The sequence below is a fragment of the Cydia pomonella genome, chromosome 11 (genome assembly GCF_033807575.1).
Source record: "Cydia pomonella isolate Wapato2018A chromosome 11, ilCydPomo1, whole genome shotgun sequence".
NCBI lineage: Eukaryota > Metazoa > Arthropoda > Insecta > Lepidoptera > Tortricidae > Cydia > Cydia pomonella.
Window position 1 is genome coordinate 13,615,166 of NC_084713.1, and position 24,412 is coordinate 13,639,577.

The following is a 24,412-nucleotide window of genomic DNA, read 5'->3' on the forward strand; positions in this document are numbered from 1 at the left end:
TAAAATATGAGATGATTTTACTTCTTGAGATATACTTACCTAAATAATCCATGGGGATTAAGTCCACGTAGGTACTTACGGTTGAATCTGGATAGATATAAAGAAGTCTAATAAATTTTCTGTCCTCCTAAGTATCACAAATATGCCTAAATACTTATGTATAATGCATCTGGGAGCACGGTAGTACCCCGGCAAGACGAGCCAAGCGAAGCGCAAGGGCACTACCTACCTTTTTTCGAAGCGCTTCGTCGTTTTTTTGAACCCTCATAAATTGGGTTTGGATTATCCCAGATAAGCAAAATTCTCAGGATATGATATCAGTAGAGTATTATACATAAAAAGTTTTAATTGCGTAGTTCTAGATAGATAGATTTTATTGATATCGAAAAAACCCCGATTTGGTCACTGACTCACTCACCACTCACTAGTGGTTTCACTGATGATCACTGTATTCACTGATGATCATCAAAACTCTTAGGGTAGTTCCTGCCTGAAGTCTTAGAAAGCTGAAATTGCTATATGTAATCTAGTATTAGTACACAAACAACAACGAACATTCTAAAACTTGGAACGTTTACCCGCCAACCACTTAAACTAGGGTATGAAAATTTGCTTTTATACTTATACCAACGGAGCGAAATGCTATGACTACCATCTCAGCCATTACCGCGTTGGGGGCATTGGCAATCAGGCGAATATCCCTCCCAGGATAAGCGGTTAATTGTCCGAGCCTATTGAATATAACTGTAGGTATGTATAACATGCGCTTTGCCGACCCTTTAAAAGCATGAGGTTGAAGTATCCCGTTATGTAGACTCAAGAAAATATTTCCCCCCTAAGTTTTAACCCATTTTCCTATCGCGCATGGTTCAGTAGTCACGTAGTATGTTACGTTTAGCGAAGGACATGAGCATGACACGACAATGAACTTGGCGGAAGCAATTGTCACGCCCGCAGCACCGAACAATGACCCGCCGATAGTACAATTAGCTATTCTACCAATACCAGTGCCGGTCATATTTGGGACAGTCTAGTCTCCCTGTTGACATAGTAGGTAATAGTACCTAAATAAGATTTTGGTAAAGTAAAAGGGGTAAAGTTACTAGATACTTAGGAGTCATCCATAAATTACGTCACACGAATTTCAAGTTTTTTTTTACTTCTACCCCTCTGTTTGTCACATTTGGCAATCCCGTCTCCCTGCTGTGACGTCACATATTTGGTAATTTTGTTTTCAACGAAATCGGCAATCTAATTAGGTATTATTATTTATTATTTTTATACAAACGTTTTATTACAAATTTTACGACACGAAACAGATTTCGAAAAAAAATTAGGTTCACGAATAAAAACGATTGATTGTAAAAAGTACTTTTGAACTGTACAGCGTATAAAATAAATCAAAATAATTTTCGGTTACAGTTAAAGTGACGTCACAAAGTTTGTGGGTCCCTCCCCCTTTTTACGACATATCACATTTTCTTGATCCCCATTCCTGCCCCTGCAAGTGTGACGTAATTATGGATGACCCCTTAGCAGTAAGTATTTATATGTAGCAGTTTCTATGGTAGGAGTATTTGGTCAGGTCAGCAAAGCATATTCCTTTACTTAATACAAGGGGTTAAGATTATAGTGACCCAACGGTATGAATGCCGACCTACCTACCTTACAGAAGATCATAATAATCTTCGAGATATGTATTGATGTGGTATTGCGTTCCTGGTGATATGGTGAGGGAATTTGGGATTGGGACTTATTATTCCTGCTCTACAAAACTCCTAAATTACTTTTAGAAACCTGTGCTTGGTTCGAAGTTCCAAGTCATGCAAATAAAATGGCAAAAAAACCTGGATACCAAAAGGACTGGTAAAGGAGAGGTCATTATTTTGTATTCACGGCTTCTCGAATCTGAAAAAGTAAAAAATACTTACCTTCTTACCTAAAATATTCTACGTTACTTCAAAGAATAGCAAAGTCCTTTTGTTACTTGGCCTTTCCGTTTAAGATGAAAAATCTGCACTAATCAATCACATAATGAGTCAAACACATCTGCGTCCGTACATCGATTACCTACTAGTTTGAACACGTAATACCTAGCTAGATACCTACTTGTTACGATCTCTTTCTGTAAGGACAAAAGAGGAATTCTTGAAATTATTTATGGATTTTTTTATAGTACCTAGGTAATAGGTATTATTCAATTTCAACGGATACAAACTACATAAAGGCAAACATACTTTTGAATACATCATACATACATAAAACCTGTGAACATAATCTCGAGTTCATTAGGAAATAGAAGATCTATGAATTTAAAAAAATAGGTACCTAAGTATATATCCGGTTAGAATGTTAGACTATTATTTATCGGTATCAGTTGCATTTACTAGTTATTTCGAATGGAACCACTATTTTATCCCCATTTCGTTATTCGTGTGTATCGCGTCCATTCCTCATTGTCCAAGTCCAACCACATACATTATGGTGGTCTATTTAACCTGTTATATCCAGGATGGGCAGGGCACAAGTCAAGTGCAGAGCGGCGGCTCGGAACGCGCAGACTCACTGTAACGAACGCACGTGACGTCGGCACACGTGCGCTACCAAAACATTCCCGACATACTCGTAGCTCCGACGAGACAAGCCATTTCCAGCAAGTCTTGCACTGCAGACCTGTGGGGAACTAGTGTGCATTATGTGATGGTGTGTAGGATTGTGACAATTTATGTTGTGTTTTGGAACTGATCGAGTGAGTACTAAGTTTCATTTTTTCCATATATAGATACGTAATCATACTTCTGCTGTAACTTAAAAGTGCTTTAAGAACTATTACAAGATTTTTGCTAATTTTACTTGTAACTAAGATGCTTTGATAAAAGAAATCATGAAGTCTAACGTCTAACAACGTTGAAGTCCGGTGTACAACCGACACCGCTTTTAATGGGTATTTACTAATTTCAATGTCAGTTCGTTTTCAATTTTACCATTGCCATTTGGCAATGGTGACAGAAAATATGTAATCAAACTTAGGTTTTGTCCAAAAACAGATGAACTTACTAATTAGGTGTTTTATCAACAGTCAATCATAGGATCAAACCGGGCCAAACAGATACTCGTACGCCCTGATAGTGCAAAAAGAAAAATATTACCTAGGAATATTTACAAACATTGATTTCCATAAAATTGTGAGAAAACTGTTTCTGGCCAGAGAGAAAGGTTGTGTAGCAACACATGCAATGATGACTCAAAAATAACAATAGGATGAATTGTATACACCTAGTTGACCACCCAACCATACGTTTTATACGAGGGAATTATGCGTTAGGAAACACTCCAATCCTTTGTTTTTATTCCCACATTGATTCATATTTCATATAACTACTTAGTAAGTATATTACCTTACAGAAATCGAAATAGCTTAAAAACGGAATTTATTTTCTACAGATCTTATTTAGTTCGGTTTGTTTTATTACAAGCATTTTTAAAGGATTGTCTGCCTCGTATTAGTAAACACGTCGTATTACTGGGCAGTAACGTGATGCAGGGCTGTGAGGGCTCACAGCATAATCCCATATCCAAGCATTGTGATGTTTTGTGAGATGTCCGATATTTAATATTTTGATATTTTGTAGATATGCACCATGATTCACCGAAGGTTTATTGTGCCGTAAGTGTCGCAACGTCTCTAGAACTTATCTGTTCTCACATGCGTTATCACTTATCAGTAATCTCAATTGTGATATTTATGTTTGTAGCAAACATTTTTCGTACGAGTTTACTCAAACAACGTTGACAGTCGTTATACGTGCAGTGAAGAACTTGATTTATCTACAAGAACTGTTTATTTAGGTTAGTTCCTTTTTACAACATGGATAAGTACTCGTACCTATCTCAACATTGTTTTCCGAGGGCTGATTTGGCATTGCAAATGTAAGGATTTTGCAGTTGGCCATAAGTTCACTTAAACCACAGACCAGATTATGCTTAAAGTCAAATTTCGAACAGTAGGTAAATCCTAGTTTAGATACCTAAGTGTGTGTTAAAATTAAAAAGTAAATGTGTTCATTAGTTTATAGGTAGGTTGTATGTATAATCTATAAGGACATGGTTAAAAATCGCTATCGTACGAGTATTCGTTTAAACTTAAAGAATCGAGTACCTCTTAAGATTTCCATTAATTTTAAGCTTCGTATACATTAATGAAAACCTCGCGTGCACATTATATATTTTTTAAGTCTTATTTTAAACATAATTTCGGTGAAATCGAAGTACCGATATTTTGTGATCTATTAGACCAGTGGTTCGTATCCTTTCAGTGATCAGGACCACTTATAATTTCTTTTGCCGGGAATTACCCCGGAAATTCGTCTTAATCATGAATAAAGTTAACAGTTGTTCTGTTTTTAAATTCGGCGACCACTTCAAGTGGTTCTTAAGACCACTAGGGACACTGTAGGTAGTAGACGCACGAGAGTCAAGCCGTGGTCGCTAAGTAAAAAGACATTCGTATTAGCTCCACATATACGCCATACTTTTGGCAACAATGCAATGCAATGCCTTGGCATGCATACACAAGTTAGAGCTCAAAAAGCATCTATGTAGTAGTTGTGGTGACAAACTTGTCATCCTCTCAAGAAGGTAATATCTCTCTAATAGATGGGAGGAAGGAATATAGATAAGTAGATATATAATATGATGTAGTTAACTTGGTCTCTTTATCGCATTTAGGTTTTAAATAGGCGAGTCTTACTTCGAAAAACCTTTGTAACGACGGGAAACACGAATATTCTCGTAATTATAAGATTGTAACTAATTATATTTCAATACATCCTACGAGTTTAGGTGCGTTCAAAGCCGGTACAGGTAAATAATCGTTATCTACCGGATTCAGTATCCACTTCATTGCGGCTAGGAAGGACGCGGAGTGGCTATTATAGAAATCGAGCCGCATCCGAAACGACAAGAGAAGTCGGAAACAGTCAATGATAATCCACGTCACATCACAACTTAACGTGAACCTGCATAGGTTTGGGCTACGTAAATGGACACTCCCGGCAGATTCCGTGGTATGCATCTCAGTGTAATGAATAAGTAAGGCTGGATTGAAGCTATCGTGGAAACCGTGTCGTATGCGTATCCTATAGATGACAAAACGAACTCGGATACGGTCAATGTAAATCTAAGTTTTTTAGAACCTATGTAGGTTTGCTTAACGATGATACAATATCGTATGGGCTTATGGGCCATATTCTTCAGGCGGGTTTTAAAAAATGAACACTCGACAAAATTCGGCAGTATACATCTCAGTGTAGGTAATTAAGAAGGAGAAGAAGACTAGGCTCAGGTTATTATTGATATCATGCCGAATCCGATGCGATAAAATAACTCTGAAACCGTCAACAGGTATTGGTTGCTACTAGGATATCGCCGTCACAACCCAACGGCACAGTACCTAGGTGTAGTAATTTCTTTTGGGTCTGTTATCGGGATTGACCCAAACATTCGGTTCTCTTTACTTGCGCAGAATCCTCGAAAGGAATTGCCGCTATCAACGGTTCCAGTCGCATGCCTAATGGCGATATACGAGTAAGTAATACCGTGTAGTGGCGTAGCGTGCCTTGGCGGGGCCTCGTATAAAAATTTGTTTGGGGGCCCTTAGGAAGGGTAAAGATTTCTCACAAAAACGCACGTTGGGGGCCCCCGTGGCCCGAGGGCCCCGTATAATTGATACGGCAGATATGGCGGTAGCGACGCCGCCCCTAACCGTGTGAGTTATGACCTTAATGACCCTAATCCATAGTCTTAATAATGCGATAGAATTCGGCGGTACCTCAGTGCAATTAAGAAGGAAGCCTGGACTTATTATAGCAATCGTGTCGCATCCGGCGAATTGTACCTATGACAAGAGAAGTCGGAAACGGACAATGATCATTGATCGTTGATTGCTAGCTAGGTTAGTATGGCTATTGACGCCCCAACCCAAAGCCGTCGTCGCTGTCTGTAGTTACTTATGATGTGAAAAAGTTTGATATTCATCGATTATATAGATTTAGTACCGGCCTGACTTCAAGGAAATAATCTCCAAAATTAGATATCTTTGACTCAAATTTTGACGGCCATTCAAGGAATCTCCTTGGTCCTGTCACGCCAAAGTGGAGTTTCATTAGCACAGTCCTCTAGCAATCAGCGAATAGTCATGTACCTCATCTGTCTATCTTATCTTGGCGCTTCTCCGGTTGAATCTTAAAGGAGCTTGGCTCTGCTTGGCAACCAAAACACTAGTTTCTACGAAAATGACTCTTATTTAAATTTCAACCTTAGAGGGAAAACTAGGCCAGATTGCTTCTAAAGTGCTCACTCTTATTACCTAGTCCTAGCCCATGTAAGACATAATGTTAGCATCAAAAGTAGTGGATCAAATTACGCGCCAAAAGTACGAGTACTTACCCGTAACATTTTCTAATAGCTCGACAAAAACTACATATAGAGACATATCTCTTTTTGTCAATGCATGGCATATATATACTTTTGAACGCGAGCTGAAGATATATATATATCTCTATTTGGAAAAATACTTCCGCGGGCAGATATTTTTGGCGCATTGTTTCACTAAGCTCAAATGGGACTGGGCAGGGCACGTCTGCCGTATGCCGGATGACCTGTGGGCCAAAACAGCCACCTGTTGGGTCCCACAAATTGTAAGGAGTTACGATAGACCTCGTCGAAGATGGCGGGACGAACTTGACATCTTTGACAGAGACTGGTGGGAGACTTCCGAGGATAGGGACACGTGGAAGAATAGGAGGGAGGCTTTGGCCAGCAGTGGGACAATATGGGCTCATAATAATAGTAAATGTTTCATCCGTTACTATGATGCAGACTGTATTACATGCACGGATACGATTTCAAGTTTGGTTTTGCGATTACCGAACACAAGGCTCCTCTTGATATATTAGTCTCATATAATTACTCCATTCACTAAGTAAAGACAGCTGTAATACACCCAAGAAGGGCCCCGCACCGTTAATTCGCGGCATAGGCAATTAAACGAAAGGGCAATGACCCTCTTTTTGGTACTTTAAATCCTGTATTACAATCTGAATTAATTATCGTGTCTTACCCGTTAGTTGTGTGAGTTTAAATTATTTAAACTAAAAGCTTGAAGGTGTTTATTGAAGCATTCAAATAATATATGAAATATATATTACAGTGTACACATAGTGCTAATACTTTACCGCACTAGTACGATAATTAGCACATTACGATTACGAAACTATGTCGAAATTTAAAGGGCCATATATATACTGTAAAACGTTGTACGATACATGCGCGAAAAGGTAATCCGCAATCCGCAACTCGTGTCGATTTAAAACACTCCCTTGTTTTAATTTACCGCCACTCGTTTCGAATTTCCTATTTTTCGCACATGTCATACTATTACAGTACATAAGGTGCTATTTTACCGCACTAGGGCTATAATTCCTCGTGTACGTCCACCGAATGTACGCAACTCTGGTTGCTAAAAGTTGATGTCACAAGTCAGTTACAATAAAACATGACGCAGAGCAGCGCTATCTATCTTAGCGGTCAAACTAGGGAACAGAATTTTTCCTTGACTTTATCTATGTACCTTTTTGGTAAGAGCTTAAGTAATTCCAATAGAGCGTATAAGTATGTATTTGCATCTATTATTTTACACTATGTAAAGTATAAATAATAGCGAATGAAAATTAATTTCCGACTTAAGGCTTAATGTTATTGAACATAATTTAACTCGTTATTTTTAACTTTCCAGGTTTAACATAGAAGTACTTCGAAGTTAGAGATAAGTGCTAAGCACGCTTACCATCTATGAGATTTTGATACCAAAGATATTACCAAAACATATTTAATTTATAATTCGATATAAATCTGAAATTAAAATGCCAGAGATAGGACCAATAATGCGGGCGTTAGAGCTGCAGCGATTACTTGAAGACAAAGTGACTGAGTGGCGGGAGAGGTCAACGCGGGTCGCCGGGGCGAGCGTGGCCGAGTCTTATCAACAACCGCTCAACTTCAAGCGACACACAAACAGACGCAAAAACAGCGCTGAAATAAACAGAATTATCGCAAAGTACTCGAAGCCCAACAAGCGGACAGTCGAACCGATCGTTGCAACGATAAATAATGTCCAACCGCCGCAACGCCCTGCCAGACACAAAAAGATTCAATCCAATTTAAAATTATCCAAGAGCGAAGATAACCTCGTGCAAGCGACGATTATGGATCACCCCGACCCCTCGGCCGAATCCACTTCGCGATTTAACTTCAGCAAATATAACGCCAGAAGCTGCGAAGACGTCACTGCGTTTGTTGACATCGAACGCAACAGAAAAAGCAGAAATTTTGAAGAAAACAGCATTCTCAATGCGAAAGTCTTTACTCCAGAAGTGCCTATACAACCAAAAAGATTACAAAGTATCAGTGAGGATGGACTAGGTACATCCACATCTAATCTTAAGGACAGTGGTATAGAAGTGAGGACATCGGATTTTGCTACTTCGACTCCTATTTCTAGGAGAAGAGCAGTGAGTGAAAATGTGGCTGGTTTCGAGAAGTGTTCTAAAAACCCTAGTCGTGATAGTGCATTAAGAAAAGGCAGTTCGGAACCAGATATTCTGAGTGTGAGTCCCAGCGAGGAGTCTGTGGGGACAGTGGGTTCTAAAAAGACTTTGAAGAGTCGGTGGAAGCTGCTAAAGCCTCCTTTTCGGAAAGGGACATTGGATTGTTTGATACGTTGGCGAGGAAAAAAACAGCACGCCCAGGAAGAGAGGTGAGTCATAATTTATTTTAGATCTTGACGGTCTGCGTCTGCTATTTTTTAGTGGCATACCATAAATTGCTCCCGTTTTAAACTTTAACCACAAGCTAAATGTTGAGCGAAATGGAGATTTCCACACGGAAGCTTCCTTTCATAAACATTGAAATCACTTGGTGATCTTTAAAGATCTATTATGTAGAACGTATTATCTACTTAATGCAGCGGTTCCTAACCTGGGGGTAATTACCCCCGTGGGGACTGGTAAACTGGTATTTCACAGGGGTAATAAGCTTAATTAAAGATAATAAAGATTAGACCTATAAGAAAGACTATTGATGATTATTTTATTGGGAGGGGTAAAATCAGGATCCCTAGTTAGTCTTAGGGGTGACAGGACTCAAAAGGTTAGGAACCACTGACTTAATGAGTACAAACTTACTCATTGCGTCCAAGAGGTATGGAAGCAAATTCTAAGATTGACAACAACTCTATCATTAATACCAGTAAGAGGCTACTTAATACAACTGATAACTGAATCACGTATCATAATGTGCGTGATAAGTACCTACTCAAGGAACTAATTTCTTATGTTTAATAGTGATTCTTATGAAAGTAAATAGCGTCTGCGGTCAGTCCACGGTGTGTCCTCTTAGAAGTCGCCTGTTAAGGGATGATAGGCTGATAAAAACTAAATGCGTACTAATTACTATAGTCAGGTCAAAATCATCATTGGCTTGGTCCTACTGAGTATAGCATCGTGTTAATCGGGGATAAACAGTAATCCTCTTATTCATAAACGTGTACTAAAGTTACGATGCCGCTAATAATCGTTTGTCCCTTTCCGACGTATTGGTATGATGGAAAGGGACAAACGATTATTAGCGGCATTGTAACTTTAGTACACGTTTATGAATAAGGGGATAAATAAATACCTAGTACCTACAAAGATAACAGAGCAGTTAGCAGGATATACAACATGAACTATGAACTGTTTGTAATCGATTGGTGCTTGGTCTACGTTGTTATACCTACTTAGTGTGTGATTTTTTAGTAATTACTTCAAGTATAACTTAATTACTAAAAAAGAAACGCCACTTATCAGACTTTGGATTCTTTTTACGCGCTCCTCTAAAAGTTATTTCTTGAAAAATAGCTTTTTGTAGCTTTTGCTAAGAATAAAGCAAACTAAATTGCCGAGGCGTTCTCTATACTATCCGGTATTGTATCTTAATATCGTGTACATTTAATAGGTGAAGTGAAGAGGAAAGATGTGCATAAGGCGTCTGTTGGAACGTAACCGCTTGGTAACGTCATGTAATATATTCAACAACACAAGGCACAGGTACAAGCTTTTATCGCCGACTGTACGTTTCTTTCCACAGGTAGCTAATACTCATCGAGACAATTTTAACAACCCCAAACACAATTATTTTGCGTTGTTTTATCACAGAGTTCATCATCAGATCAGCTCCATGTGACCATGAGTTCATCATTAGATCACATGGAGCTGAACTGATGATGAACTCTGTGATGAAACACCGTAAAATAATTGTATTTGGGGTTGTTAGAATTCTCGATGAATATTAGCTATCCATGTCATCATAATGTTGCATTATCATCCGGTTTACATTATGTAATATGCAAAATTTCTGCTCTATCGGAAATCGGGAAGTGAGTCTAATTTAGCTTGCAAGATTTGACCCACACTATCACGGCAAGTTAAATAAAAGCTTGTAAAAATGAAAGAGGTTTTTAAATACATATACGAGTATTATCAAAGAACTAAACTCTCTTAAGGCGCTCTTATAGTCGGATTTTAGGTTTTTGAGGGGGTGAAGCAGACGAAGTCGCAGAGCAAGCAGGCGGGCGCCCCGCGCGCCGCGCCCGCATAATGCCTACGTACTTATTCTGACGCCATCCGTATTCTGGTTTGTTAGTTCTGGGATCTTTTTCGGAAATTTATATTGATTATGATTTTTACTCAATGAAATTAAAAATTACATAATTATATACAAGACTGAAGTATACCGCGGCAAACTGATAACCTAGTAATTTTCAGATGAAAAAATATTACTTACTAATTCAGACAAAAGTTACAACCGTTTGTTTTAAATCATATATAGATACCTATTCAAAACTTAGTTGACCTTAAAAATGCAATAGAAGTCAATTTCGGGCAAGTATTGAAAAAAGGAAGAATACTAGCAAAGCTAAGTAATTTGTGGGAGTGACCGTGAAAAGGTAGATTTTTTTTGCAGGTAATTGAGATAACACAAAACAAAAGCATAAGGTATGCATAAGCATATATTATGTAGCTCCAAAAAGTAGATAAAACTTGCTATCTTCAAAAAAAGAACCATGACTCTAACTGTAACGACTATGTATTTCTTTATTATTTTTTGAATTGACGACGATTATAAACTTTCAATGCAAAAGTCGAGAAAATTGCTATTATTATATATTATTTAAAGTTTTAAAAAACACACTTCTACTTCGAAGTTATATAGTAATGGGTATAATTGACTGACTTTAATTAATGTCTAATACAGAAGCAGTCTATTGTCTGTCTACTCTGTCTCTAATCAAATATTATAAGTATATTTGACCCACTGAGGTTTCAGATGAAGTTGAAAATCTGCAAACATATGTAAGTAGGGTGACAATGAAATATTATGGTACCATCGAACTGATCTGATGATTGAGAGAGGAGGTGGCCATAGAAACTCTGTGTAAAAACATCGCAACCTAATTGCGTTTGAGGTTGTTAGAATTGTCTCGATGAGTATTATTTTCCTGTGGAACGAAGTACAATTAAGACCTGTTCCGTAATGTTTTTTACAAGAACACATTAATATATAAGCAATGAATGTGTCGTAAGTTATGGTGTCCCTCAAGGTAGTGTTCTGGGCCCTACACTATTCCTAATTTACATCAACGAGTTGTGCAATTTAAACATCGACAAAGGATCCATTTATACCTATGCTGATGACACTGCTATAGTATTCTGGGGTGATAGCTGGGATGAAGTCAGGGAAACAACAGAGCAAGGACTTGCTATAATTGGCCGCTGGTTGCAAACCAAACTGTTAACACTCAACACTAATAAGACAAACTACATTTGTTTCACAAAGTACGACAGAACACAACCAGACTCTAATTTCACAGTTAGGCTACACACATGTCACGACATACTTGAGTTTTGCTGCTCATGCTCAGTTATTAATAAAGTTGAGTCCACTAAATACCTTGGTGTAATGATTGACCAGAGACTAACCTGGCATGTGCACACTGAGCTGATAATGTCCAGGACACGAAAATTAATCTACATTTTTAAGAGTCTGCGGCAAGTGGCTTCCAAGGATCTGATGAAACAGATCTACGTGTCTTTGGTACAATCTGTTCTTAGCTATTGCATACCGGTTTGGGGCGGGGCTACAAAGATAAAATTTCTTGAACTAGAGAGAGCTCAGAGATCACTACTAAAGGTGATGTACTCTAAGCCCTTTAGATTTCCCACTAAAGATCTTTACGAGGTCTGTGATTTGTTGTCAGTTAGAAGACTTTACATTTTAAATGCAGTCCTAAAACGCCACAAAACATTAACTTATAAAATTAACACTAATAATATTAATAAACGGAAAAAACCAAATGCAATCTCCACGCCACAAACTAAATCAGTTTTTGCTAAAAGACAATATGAGTTTCGATCAGCTAAAGTATATAATAAAATTAATAGCGATATTGACATTTATTCATGCGTGTATAGAGAGTGTAAGAACAAAGTATGTAACTGGCTAAAAAACCTGACTTATAATGAAATTGAAGAGATGTTAAATTAATATAATATATTCACACACACACATACAAACACACACACACACACACACACACACACACACACACACACACACACAAACACACATAAGAAAAGATAATTGTTGTACATTCTACCTTAAAATATATATACATAAGTTGTTGCAGTTGTTATAATTCTATTGTTTTTGTTTTTCTTAAGTAAAATGCTAAAATGCAATATCATCGAAAGATAATATATGTACCTATATGAACATGTTATATTGTAAGCAAAACATCCTGTGGAAGAGCGGTGTTCTCTTAACACAAGTATCTTAAATACTTACAAAGAGGCACCAGCACAGCTACTGTATACCAAATCATAGTTACTGAATAAAAGTATTTTTATTTTTTTATTTTATTTATATACAAAACTTTCCGATGAACAAAATTATTTTATCTATAACTATGTTATTTATCCCTTCAAATGGCGGCCCACCACTCACGGGTCGATGCGAAGCCAGTAAGCTGTCGGCCACCTGTCACTGTTGCTAGGTTTGATTAGTTAGGTGCGTGTGGCGAAATGCATAAACATTACAATAATTTAATTGTTCTATTCGAACACCGTATTTAATGCTTATTCTAACGATTTAAAAGTGCTTGTTGCTAGGCCTATTTGAATAAAGAATATTTTGACTTTTTTTTGACTTTTTTATATGCTTCAATATATACTGTTATACATAGATAAGCTTAAATAGTTGAATTTGTAATATTGTCTAAATCCGCGCTGAACACCCAACGGGGCCCCGCCACTTTTCTACTTTTCACGTTATTCGCTGCCGCCACTTGAAGGGATATTTTATAGGCCTTGACTAGTGATTCATTTCAAAATAAACCATTTTAATACATACATATTACACATATGCACCCTAATACAAAAATGAAGAAAATATCTTTTGTGAAATTTTCAATCGATTTTCCACTAATATTTTGTATTGGCAGGAAAAATGGTAAAAGCATATCACAAAGACATAACAAGGTCCAAGGTTCCAAAGAAGAAGGTAAAATCATTGCTGAGACCTGAAATTGGCGGCAGAATGATATCGAAATTTATACTAGAAAAAAGAAGTAAAATGTCACCATTATTCATACAATTAGAAATAGCATGCTGTAAACTTTTATAAATACTTACTTATTCATATAATTTTACCAAACTTGTACAAAGGGTTTTATGTTCAGCACTAACAAAAATGGAATTTAGTGACATTCTTGAATTTACAGAATAATTAACCAGTGAAATAAAAATATTGGCGAAAGGTACAAATATATCCGAACTGCGAAAATGTTGTATGGGACTTGAAGGGTAAATATCGCTCCTGCTCACCTTACAAAATCAAATAATTGATAAATGTTGTAAATAAAGTCTTATATGTATACCATGATACATTAAAATATGAAAGTTAATAAACCAGAAATCCAAATTTAGCAGTAGTTCTTGTATAAAGACTTAACGGAACAGGCTATATAACACAAAACTATTACGCATCCACAAAAACGCATGTAACTCGGAAACTAAAAGTCGTGAAATGGTATCTTTCACTAAGCACTCCCACATATTTGAATCCAGTATATCTCCTGCATCCTGTATGTGTTAAAATGGAAGCTGTTCCAATATAATGACTGATATAAATTAAACAAACGAATTAATTTATTTGTTTACGTTTAAAAATAGGTATTCAATTTGCTTATTACTGCATAGCCATTTAAAATATTTTATCATTTCTCATGCTCCGAAAGTGGGTCTTTGATGTTTTCAAAAGAGTGCAGAAAAGTTACTGCTCTAGAGAGAGTCTAGAGCACTGTACGTTCTTAGTACGTTTGTTTCTTTTTTTACGATAAGCATTTCAAATTTTGATTTTAAATGGATTTGATGTATCATTTCCATTCTGATAATTAGCTGCCCATTCCATAAATAATTATGTTTTACCTAAATTTATAATAAATAGTACTTAAGTACCCCTTACGAAATACTACTGAAGTTATATTTAGCCGTGTTTTTTTTACTTTTACTTTCCTCGTATTAAAAATGAAAAGTAGAGTGTTTAACTCGGTTGCAAGGCACCATTTCACCCTTTGGTTAATCGTGGCTGAATGCCGGATGATGCGTGTGTAAAACTTGTCAAAAAACATAATATGACGGACGGATGTCTGAAATGTCACCGTATTTAGGAATCAAGTAGCTTAAACTTTAGTTTTTCTTCGTAAGTGTGATAAAAACATTGTGTGTATAACATATTTGTGTATTTATAGTGTAATTATCCATTTTATTTAACGTCCGCTAAACTAGCACAGGTCCGACGCTGACAGTGGTCACGGGCGTACTGGCGTACTGACGGTATTGCCGCGCAGGGTAACGTTTAGTAGACAAAACGTTGAATTCATAATTATGAATGAAAAATTTAACGCACCGATAAAATGACAAGCAAAATCATAGAGTTACTTAAAAGCTATCGAATGAAGTAAATTTCATATTGATATTCGTCATAGTACTTCTAAAATATCGGAAAAGACACAATTCTAAGCATATTTTCAAAGCGATAATCTATCGAGAAAAAGATGAGCCCTCGTGTTTCTGACAAGCATACGGCTAGTTCAAGGACTGAAGTTATACATACTAGAAAATAATCGATGAAATCTTTGTACAAGCTTGTAAATATCGATTAAAAATAGCGCATTTTACTATACACCGCGCCTATTGAGTGCCGGGAATCCGCCCGGCGGGCGCTCTGCCTGCCTAGCCAAGGTGACAATCGCTATCGCTACGACAACGAAACGCTTTGTGTGTCTCTCTATCACTCTTCCATATTAGTGCGAAAGTGACAGTTGCCTTTCGATCGCTATATGGAGCGTAAGCGATTTGCATGTTGGCTACGCGGCCTGTTCGTAGTCGCTTTCCTTTATAAAGCGGGAAAACGCTAGAATCGTGTGTAGCGCTACAAAAACGTTGGCACTGTTGGCAGTGAATGCGTTATAGTACATACGCACAGGGCCCTTATTCGACATGCTAAAAGTGACGTTTCGTGTTGATTTCCATTTGATGTGAGAAATATTGTGACTTGTCGAATTGCTATTATCACCACCTGTCAGTGAACAATATCCACACTAGAGGCGGGGCGTTGTACCGGAATAGTTTTTGGAACAGGTTATTTGTAATAGACTACTTTTAGCTTGTCGAGTATTTAAAAGTACGGACTTTGATTTCTGAAATAAAACAAATATGAAACTTTTATCACCTCGTACCTCCATTCTTACCGTTACTTTAGGTAAAATAAATTTTTTTTAACAGATGGTTGTCTGGGTGTCTGTTGTATCTAAAAATAATGTAATAATATATAACAAAAATATGACAATAGATTCATAGCCTTCACTCAAAACGTCACCATATTTCCGACCCTTACCGAAATAATAAGTCGATATTTGTATAAATAATCCTTATTTGTAAGACGCCTAAGCACGGCAAATACGTAAACTGCCTATTGGGGGTCATACTCGTAAAACTGGTATTTTAGACGTACTTTTGGTACGAGTAACAGAGACGTACTTTTGGTACGCAGTCCCAGCTCTAGTCAGGATTCTAGTTGTCAAATATAAGCGTGTCGAATACGTATTAGTTAACTGTCAAATGAAATTAGATCAACGGTAGACTTTTTTGTCGATGGGTATGGCTGCCATGTTTGGATTTATGACATTTAAAAGGGGATCCTAAGGCAGAGAGTAGTTTTACCTGTACGATTTTGATTCTTCTACTGGACGCAAGATGGAGTTATCTGCTAAATTCCGATCAGGCTAACGCAACTAGGAAGAAAAAAGTTTTGTATGGAATTTGTTTCGCAAATCATTGCCAACGAAGAAAAAGAAAACGTCAGTGCTATTTATTCTGTCAAGTTTACATCAAGTCTACTGTCAGCCTAATTGCTTTGTTTGTTTTGAAGGCTTCAATGTTTTGTTCGGGTATTTCGTGTAATTTCTTTATTATTTAGTGCAAAAATCGAAAATAGTCAACCGTGATCAGAGTAAAGAGCGAGTTTGTTACAATGCCAGCGTGAAAACGGTTTACGTAAGTGTGAAATATGTGGCAAGCGAGCCACTCGAGAAAATCACGAAAAAAGGGATTTTATGGCGAAATTTCCCTTGGATGAAGACTGGTAAGTATTGCTTTAGATACTTTTGACCTTATTTTGGGTCAGCAGGCTATAAACACATCGAAAATTAGATATTTTACATTATTTTTCGTTGTGAACTAGGGATGTACTATAATTATCGATAACTGTAGTTTTATTTGTATATCAGTGTAAATAATTAAATTAAATATGTGAAATTTCCTTAGAACTAGCATGCAATATGACCATAATTAATTCGTCGAAGATTAATAATGCATAAATTATCTATTACTTATGCATTAATGGTCATTAGTTAACATATTTTTTTTATCTAGTGATTATTTAATATATTAACCTAAAATGTAAGAAAATGAATCTCTGTTTTTATGATAAATAAATAAATATTATAGGACATTATTACACAAACTGACTTAGTAAAGTATGAATGGCATGTGTTGTGGGTACTTAGACAACGATATATATATATATACCCACAACACATGCCATTCATACTTTAGTACTAAGTCAGTTTGTGCAATAATGTATATATATATATATATATATACATATACCTAATTTATAAGTATTTATAAATACATAGAAAATACCCATGTCTCAGGAACAAATATTCATGCTCATCACACTAATAAATGCCCGTTCCAGGATTTGAACCTGGGACCATCGGCTTCATAGGCAGGGTCGCTGCCAACAAGGCCAGACCCGTTCTCATGATTAACAGACATATAAATACATAAAAAGTTAAAGCATTGATAAAGGGTTGTTGATAACTGGATGCCGAAAACATGATTTATAGATGCATATTAGCGCGAAATAATCAGTTGATCATCTCATTAGCAAACACATGGAATATAAACTGTAGATAAAGTCATGTTTTTCCAAGGCTGTATGTTTTCAGATGCAGGCAGTGGGCCAAATTTGTTGGGAACGAAGACCTGATACATCTTTCCATAGAAAAGTTACATTTATTCAAACATGTATGTGCACATAATTATGAAAATCAAGCATTTAATAAAATAAAAAAAAACACGACTTAAAAACTGTATTAAAATAATTCGGGTCCACATTAAGCCCGACCAGATAGTAGTCCAATTAAGAACTATCCACTATATAACATACAACTTAAATGTGGACTCGATGCTAACCTGATTTCGAGTAGAAAATTTGTAGACAGGAGCCTATGTTTCAACCCTCCCCATTTTATCGATATCGATAAGAATCGTAAGCGTGTAGCGTACTACACTATTTAAATCGCTTATGTTGTTACTATGGTTCTTTGACAGTTCTTTGTCGTACATTTTGGTAATGATTTGCGAAACAAACTGATTCCACTCGCTAGTATGGAAGTCCCGTCTCTTAAAACGTAGTGATTATATGCTCTTTGACAATGACATGCAGTTGCGTCGATGTAGATCTATCATAAAACGTACGTGTGACGCATGTGACAATTGTCCAGGATGAAAGAACTATCTTGACAATTAACATAAAGCAATACAATACCACAAAATGTCAACAAGAAAACAGATTTATTATAAAAATACAAATTATATACAAAGCTTCATTTTAAAACCAATGGTCGTGGGTTCTAACCCCGGCTCTTAACAATGTGCATCTTGTAACATGTACCGATTGCTTTTCAGTAAAGTAAAATATATTATCATGAGGAAGATGGAGTAGCCCCAATAAGGTATATTTTCCCCTCTGGGTTAGAAGGTCAGATAGTAGTGAGACAGGGAGATATAGTGATGAATGCGGAAAAACAAGCATTTATTGTGTTGTTAGGCTAGTTCTTTTTTTCAAAATTTGAAAACGAACGCAACAGCATGCTCAAAGCCCCCTGTGTGTCAGAATCTGTTAAATTCAGGCTTAAGACGAAACAGGAGCTGAGCCCGTACACAAATTTGAGATTTTTAGGTAAAAGGTAAAAAATATCGCCGTCGCGCTGACGAGTGTGGCACCCCGTATCTAGCTAGAGACTATCCCTTGTGTGTGTACCAACAAACCAAATTTTAGACAAATATGATACGTCTTCTTCTTCTTTGTCGTTGTACTCTTTGCAGAGCGTCGTGGTCAACTGCTGATATCAGGCGCAGATGTTGCTTGCCGTACGATTTCTCGCCAAATTTCGCGGTTGGGGGCCATTCTGGCAAATGCGTTCAGGGGACCCTTCATGGTAGATTTGATTTGGTCAGTCCATCGCATAGGTGGCCTTTTGCGCGGTCTTTTCCCGTTTGCTCTACCCTGCACCACTAGACGCTCTATGGAGTCGTTGTTCCTCCTCGAGACGTGACCGAAAAAACTGAGTATGCGGGTCTTTACGAGAGTCGAAAGGCGCTGCTTGATACGGAGTTCTTTAAGGATGGAGACATTAGTCCGAAACTCGGTCCAGGATATCCCCAGCATTTTCCTCCAGCACCATATTTCTAGGGCGTCTATCGTCTTTTCCTCTGTCTTTCGGATAGTCCAGGTCTCCGCAGCGTATAAGAATATAGGAAAAACGAGGGCCCGTACAAGCCGAACCTTCGTGGTGTTTGTGACGTTTCGGTGATACGTAGCCTATACGTAAAAACTAGCCAAGACAAATCCTTTATAATTTCAGGATTTTTCTACACAGCACAGAACATGGCACCTCAAATTCTCAATTCCGTTGTCGGCGAGTCAACAACGACACATATTCTTAATATTGAACTTAATTGGCTCTCATTTCACATTTATGTTTTAAATTAATTATAGGCATAGACATACCATATCCTATTGTAAGTACAAAGTTTCAGAGCAATCTAGCAAGTCATTTTAAAATGAGAGCGTAACTACATTTGTATGGAGAACCGAATTTGCTGCGGACGCACAATGAAGCATAATCGGATTAGGACCAACCTCGAAATTTATTATGTATATAAATTAAAGGCCCCTTTTTCATGCCCAAACCATTTAACATTTGGGGACCTCGAGGAATCCGAGCCATCTTGGAAAATGTGTACCATCAACACAACAGTCAACATTAAAACTTATTAAATTCTACACAAAAAAGTCCTCGATATCTTTGCAGAACAATACATCTTGTTATAGAGAATACTTGCTGAATCTAAGTTTAACGCTTATACACTTCCAGGGGACATTCTCTTAAAAGGAAACTCGGAGGAATATGAATTCTATTTTTAACTATACATTTGTACGTGGTCTACCCCAATATTAACATTTTACTCTACTGTGACTAAACCAGAAAGAAGGGTTATGGGTGTAAGTACTGATGATTCAGTACACCCAGTAGCTAGGTATTAGGATACTGGACGGATTTTTTTAAATGACGTATCGTTAGATTCCTCTTGCCATTCACAACCTACTTTTACTTGTTCTATTAAAGAAAAATCAATACAGCCGCCTTGAGAGGACTCCGAATATTAAATCATATTTTTTCTTCTAGCGCCTAAACTATTGAGCGGAGTACAGTAAAACAGACATCAGTAGATCCACAGTTAGTATACAAGTGCTATGCAATACAAAGTTACTAAAATTAACGGAAGAAAAAAGTTTAGGGCTAAATAATACGTCATTTAAAAAATCCGTCCAGTATCCTAAGGTACAGGGTGTCCTGAATCCTCAGTACTTATACCCATAACCCTACTTTCTGGTTAAGTTGCAGTCAAGTAAAATATTGATATTGGGGTAGATTATGTACAAATGTATACTTCCAAGTTTCCTATTAAGAGAATATCCCATGAAAGGGTATAAGGGCTAAATCTGGGTTTAGCAAGTATTTTTTACAGCAAGATCATTTTTTTTCGCACAGATGTCTACAACTATTTTATGTAGAATTTTATAAGCTTGAATGTTGCCTTACACGATTATTGAATAAAGAACGTAGATTTAGAGTAAAACGCGAATTTCTCCTGGATGGTCCACATTTTTCAAGATGGCTGCGGTTCCTCGAGGTTCCCAAATGTCAAATGGTGTGGGCATGAAAAAGGGGCCTTTAAGGGGCGTATATACATACCAAATTTCATGACTGTTCAGACATTTCGAGTTTGGTCCTAATCCGACTGTGCTAATGCCACTATGTACGTAAACTGTAACTGTACTGCGGACTCAACCTTCACGTTATAATTTTTTAAGTATTAACGTTGACATAGTAACGAAAATAATAAACACGTCAATTGAAGTAAACAATATTATTATATGCAAGAAAATTTTGCAAAATAGGTACATTAATGATTAATATGTAAAACACCATTAATTATTGAATTAAAATTATGATTTTGTGTTAAAAAATATGAGACCAATTATACAGCCCGATTACACGGGCTACATATTAAAAATGATTATCATGGAAACAGTAAATATACACAGGTGAACAAAGTTATAGTAAAATAGGTGCATAATTTCAGAGCTTGCCTGGCCCACCTGCACCACCTACCATGACCACGGCCGTCTCCTACTATTATTTTTTTCTAATACCTATGGCCTTACTAGCGAATAGTATTCCATGTTCTTGATCCAGAATTTAAACCCTTAACTACATATTTGTGGCACTTGGGGTTGAATTTGAAACTCTAGGGCACTAGCGTGGCTCTATGAGAGCGCCTTATATAGGCTTCTGGTGACCAGAGGATCAGCATTGTTAACCAGCGCGGAAATGCACCCAGCCTTCTGGGCACCCTACCGAGCGACCAGAATATAGGGCAAATATTTTATGTATACGTTTTTGACTTAAGTGTTTTTATCATGTTTTATATTTAAACTTACAGATGTCGAACTACCAGCAAAGTTTTTGAAGAGGTGTAGTTTTTATATTTCCTGGTACCAAACTGATACAGGAAATTGGAACATCAGTACATAATCTACACCGAAGACAATGAAATATAGTCACATAATACTTTAATGTTTTATTTTATTAAAGAAATCGGTAAAAAAATGTGTTAACTGAAAAGATAAATTTTATTTTATTTGTAGTTGAATAACAAAATATGTATTTAATCTCCTTTTAACATAGGAATTCTCTTTGTGTAGGTACATATAAATAATAGGTACTTAGGTCTTGGTAAGTAATATAGACAGTACAGTAGGTCTTATCTTAATAATTTGAGATCTCATACATGCGTTCCGATATATCTGATGGCGACTGTACATACAATATACAATGGGGTCGCGTATACGAGTACAAAGAACATTAAAATAGTTGTTGATAGACCAAGTGAGCGAGCTACTATGGTACCTATCTTTATATCAATTTTATGCATTATGTAATAGCGCAATACAGAAAAAAAATTTGACAAATGTAGTATTATTTTTATAGTAATAAAGGTTATTCATGAACCATCTCGTAATTTAAAAAAAAACGGACTTTATCTCTAAATCATAGGTATGCCTTATATTTACAGATGTGTTAGGTTACAACTTGGTTCGTGAACGTGGTTTAGAAGCAACTTGAGACTGGGTGCGGAGTAAATTGCATCAATTTTTTTTACAATTTTGAGCGTTTATAGGAGAATATGTGGAGCGAGCATTATTCGACGTGTAGGTGTGGGTTCAACAAAAAGATCGCATGTCAATAGTTCTTTATTGTCGTTAAAATTCAATTAATAATCGCCTTTATCGACCATCAACTGTGTGGTCACTTTTTAATTGATTGACGTTGTCAGGTACAGTTTCACTACTCGCCGCCGCATTGTTCATAGCGCATTACTTATCCTATCGAATACAAGATGTCGCTGATTCCTGTAAACTTATGTTTAAAAAAAAAAAGACGCTTTACTCTATGCCATATATTGTAGGAAAGGAAGGGTATTCCCTGTCGTCCGTCAAAAAATCCAAGATGGTGCCCAAGCCCATGGACAAAAAAGTCTAGCAATAAAATCAACACTTGTCAAAATTTGACATTAGCAATCCACAGTCAGGTGACAATCAAATCAAACCGAACCACTTCGAGTTCAGAGCTATTTAAAACTATATAGTAGTAATAAACAAAGTTGATTTTTGTTTGATTATTTTTTCTATGAATGAGTTTTGATTGTTCCAAATGATAATATCCACAGTTGATAGAATCAACACTTGATACAATCAACATGCGATAGAATCAAGTGTTGATTTGATGTGGACGCGAAATTTGACAGTTGTGCATCTCGAATAAGGCCCCTGACCTATCCAACATTCAGCTACAATTAAATATTGTGTGAAAATATTATAAACGGCTATTAAATTAATCAAATTAAATATTTTTAAACATGACAAAAATACTGAATTATAAACGTTAATATTTTAAAAGTAAAACTCATTTATACCTAGTTCATTCGTATGAATTAGTAAAAAAAAGCTGTAACTCCCTAAGGAGTTATAACTTTTTTTTTACAATCCACAACTCCCGGAGGAACAATATAGGCCTTTGTCCTTCAGCACACCATTTCATAAGATCTTTTTCGAGCAAGTGTGATGAAAATTAATAATTTTGCTTTAAAGATGGGTCACAACTCACAATTTTACAAGCTTTAATTACCTACAAGCTATTATTAATCGACACTAGTTGTGATTGTTATGAATTACCGTTTCGCACATGTATTGTTTTTATACATCGTTTTATAGTACATTATGGTCCTTTAAATTTACGACATGCACGTATAGTGCTAGGTACTGCACTAGGTGGTACAGTATCACCATATGTATTGTAAATTAATATTTATTGTAGGGTAAGTAAAGTAATAAGTAATTCATCGGATGCTACCTATCTATTTAGGTATAAACCATTTTGGCAAGAAAATACGATTATTAAGTATGAACTTATGGTGATTCATTGTAATAAATGAAATAATAATCTGCATAGATAGCCCTTTGCCTTGATTTAATGACTTTACTCTCTGCATACTGGCAGAAGGGTTCTGTGCTCACTATTTACAATAAAAACAACCCTGGTGGGCAAGTCTGAGAGTTCTATATTGGGTTGCATACTACATAATTCGAGTCATATTTTTGATGTACTTACTACATGTAAAATGAGAATAAATCGTTTATTGCACCCTGGTAAAAATACAAAAGTAGTTACAAAACTTACATTTCTAAATAAATAAAACATGTCACATTAAAATTATTTATAAGTAAATAAATAAAATTTGAATATATAAATAAAGCGGTGGTGGCCGAGTGGATATGACGTCCGACTTTCAATCCGGAGGTCGCGGGTTCAAATCCTGGCTCGTACCAATGAGTTTTTCGGAAGTTATGTACGAAATATCATTTGATATTTACCACTAGCTTTTCGGTGAAGGAAAACATCGTGAGGAAACCTGCATACATCTGCGAAGAAATTCAAAGGTGTATGTGAAGTCCCCAATCCGCATTGGGCTAGCGTGGGGACTATAGCCCGAGCCCTCTCGCACATGAGAGGAGGCCTGTACCCAGCAGTGGGACGTATATAGGATGAATTATTATTATTATTATTATTTAGAATATATATAAATAATAACTGTAGCACCGCTCACAATCTCTCTGCTTAGCCTTAAGGTTGACTGGTAGAGAATGCCTCGTGGCATTAAGTCCGCCTTTTGTACTATAAGATTGTTTTTTTTCTTTTGTGCAATAAAGATTAAATAAAAATAATGAGGATGATAGATTGATAATCCGTTTATTTGTTTGCCACAATACACACAGG

At 36.6% G+C, this 24,412-nt stretch overlaps 1 protein-coding gene across 1 annotated transcript in view; it reads left to right on the forward strand.

The window, feature by feature from the left end:
* Window positions 1-2,479: 2,479 nt before the first annotated feature.
* LOC133522891 (protein unc-13 homolog 4B) overlaps window positions 2,480-24,412 on the forward strand; it is a 75,967-nt gene continuing 54,034 nt past the window's right edge. The window contains exons 1-2 of the mRNA XM_061858356.1: window positions 2,480-2,749; window positions 7,796-8,815. Coding sequence (XP_061714340.1) covers window positions 7,923-8,815 — 893 coding nt within the window. The 5' untranslated portion in view covers window positions 2,480-2,749; window positions 7,796-7,922. The remainder of the gene's footprint in view (window positions 2,750-7,795; window positions 8,816-24,412) is intronic.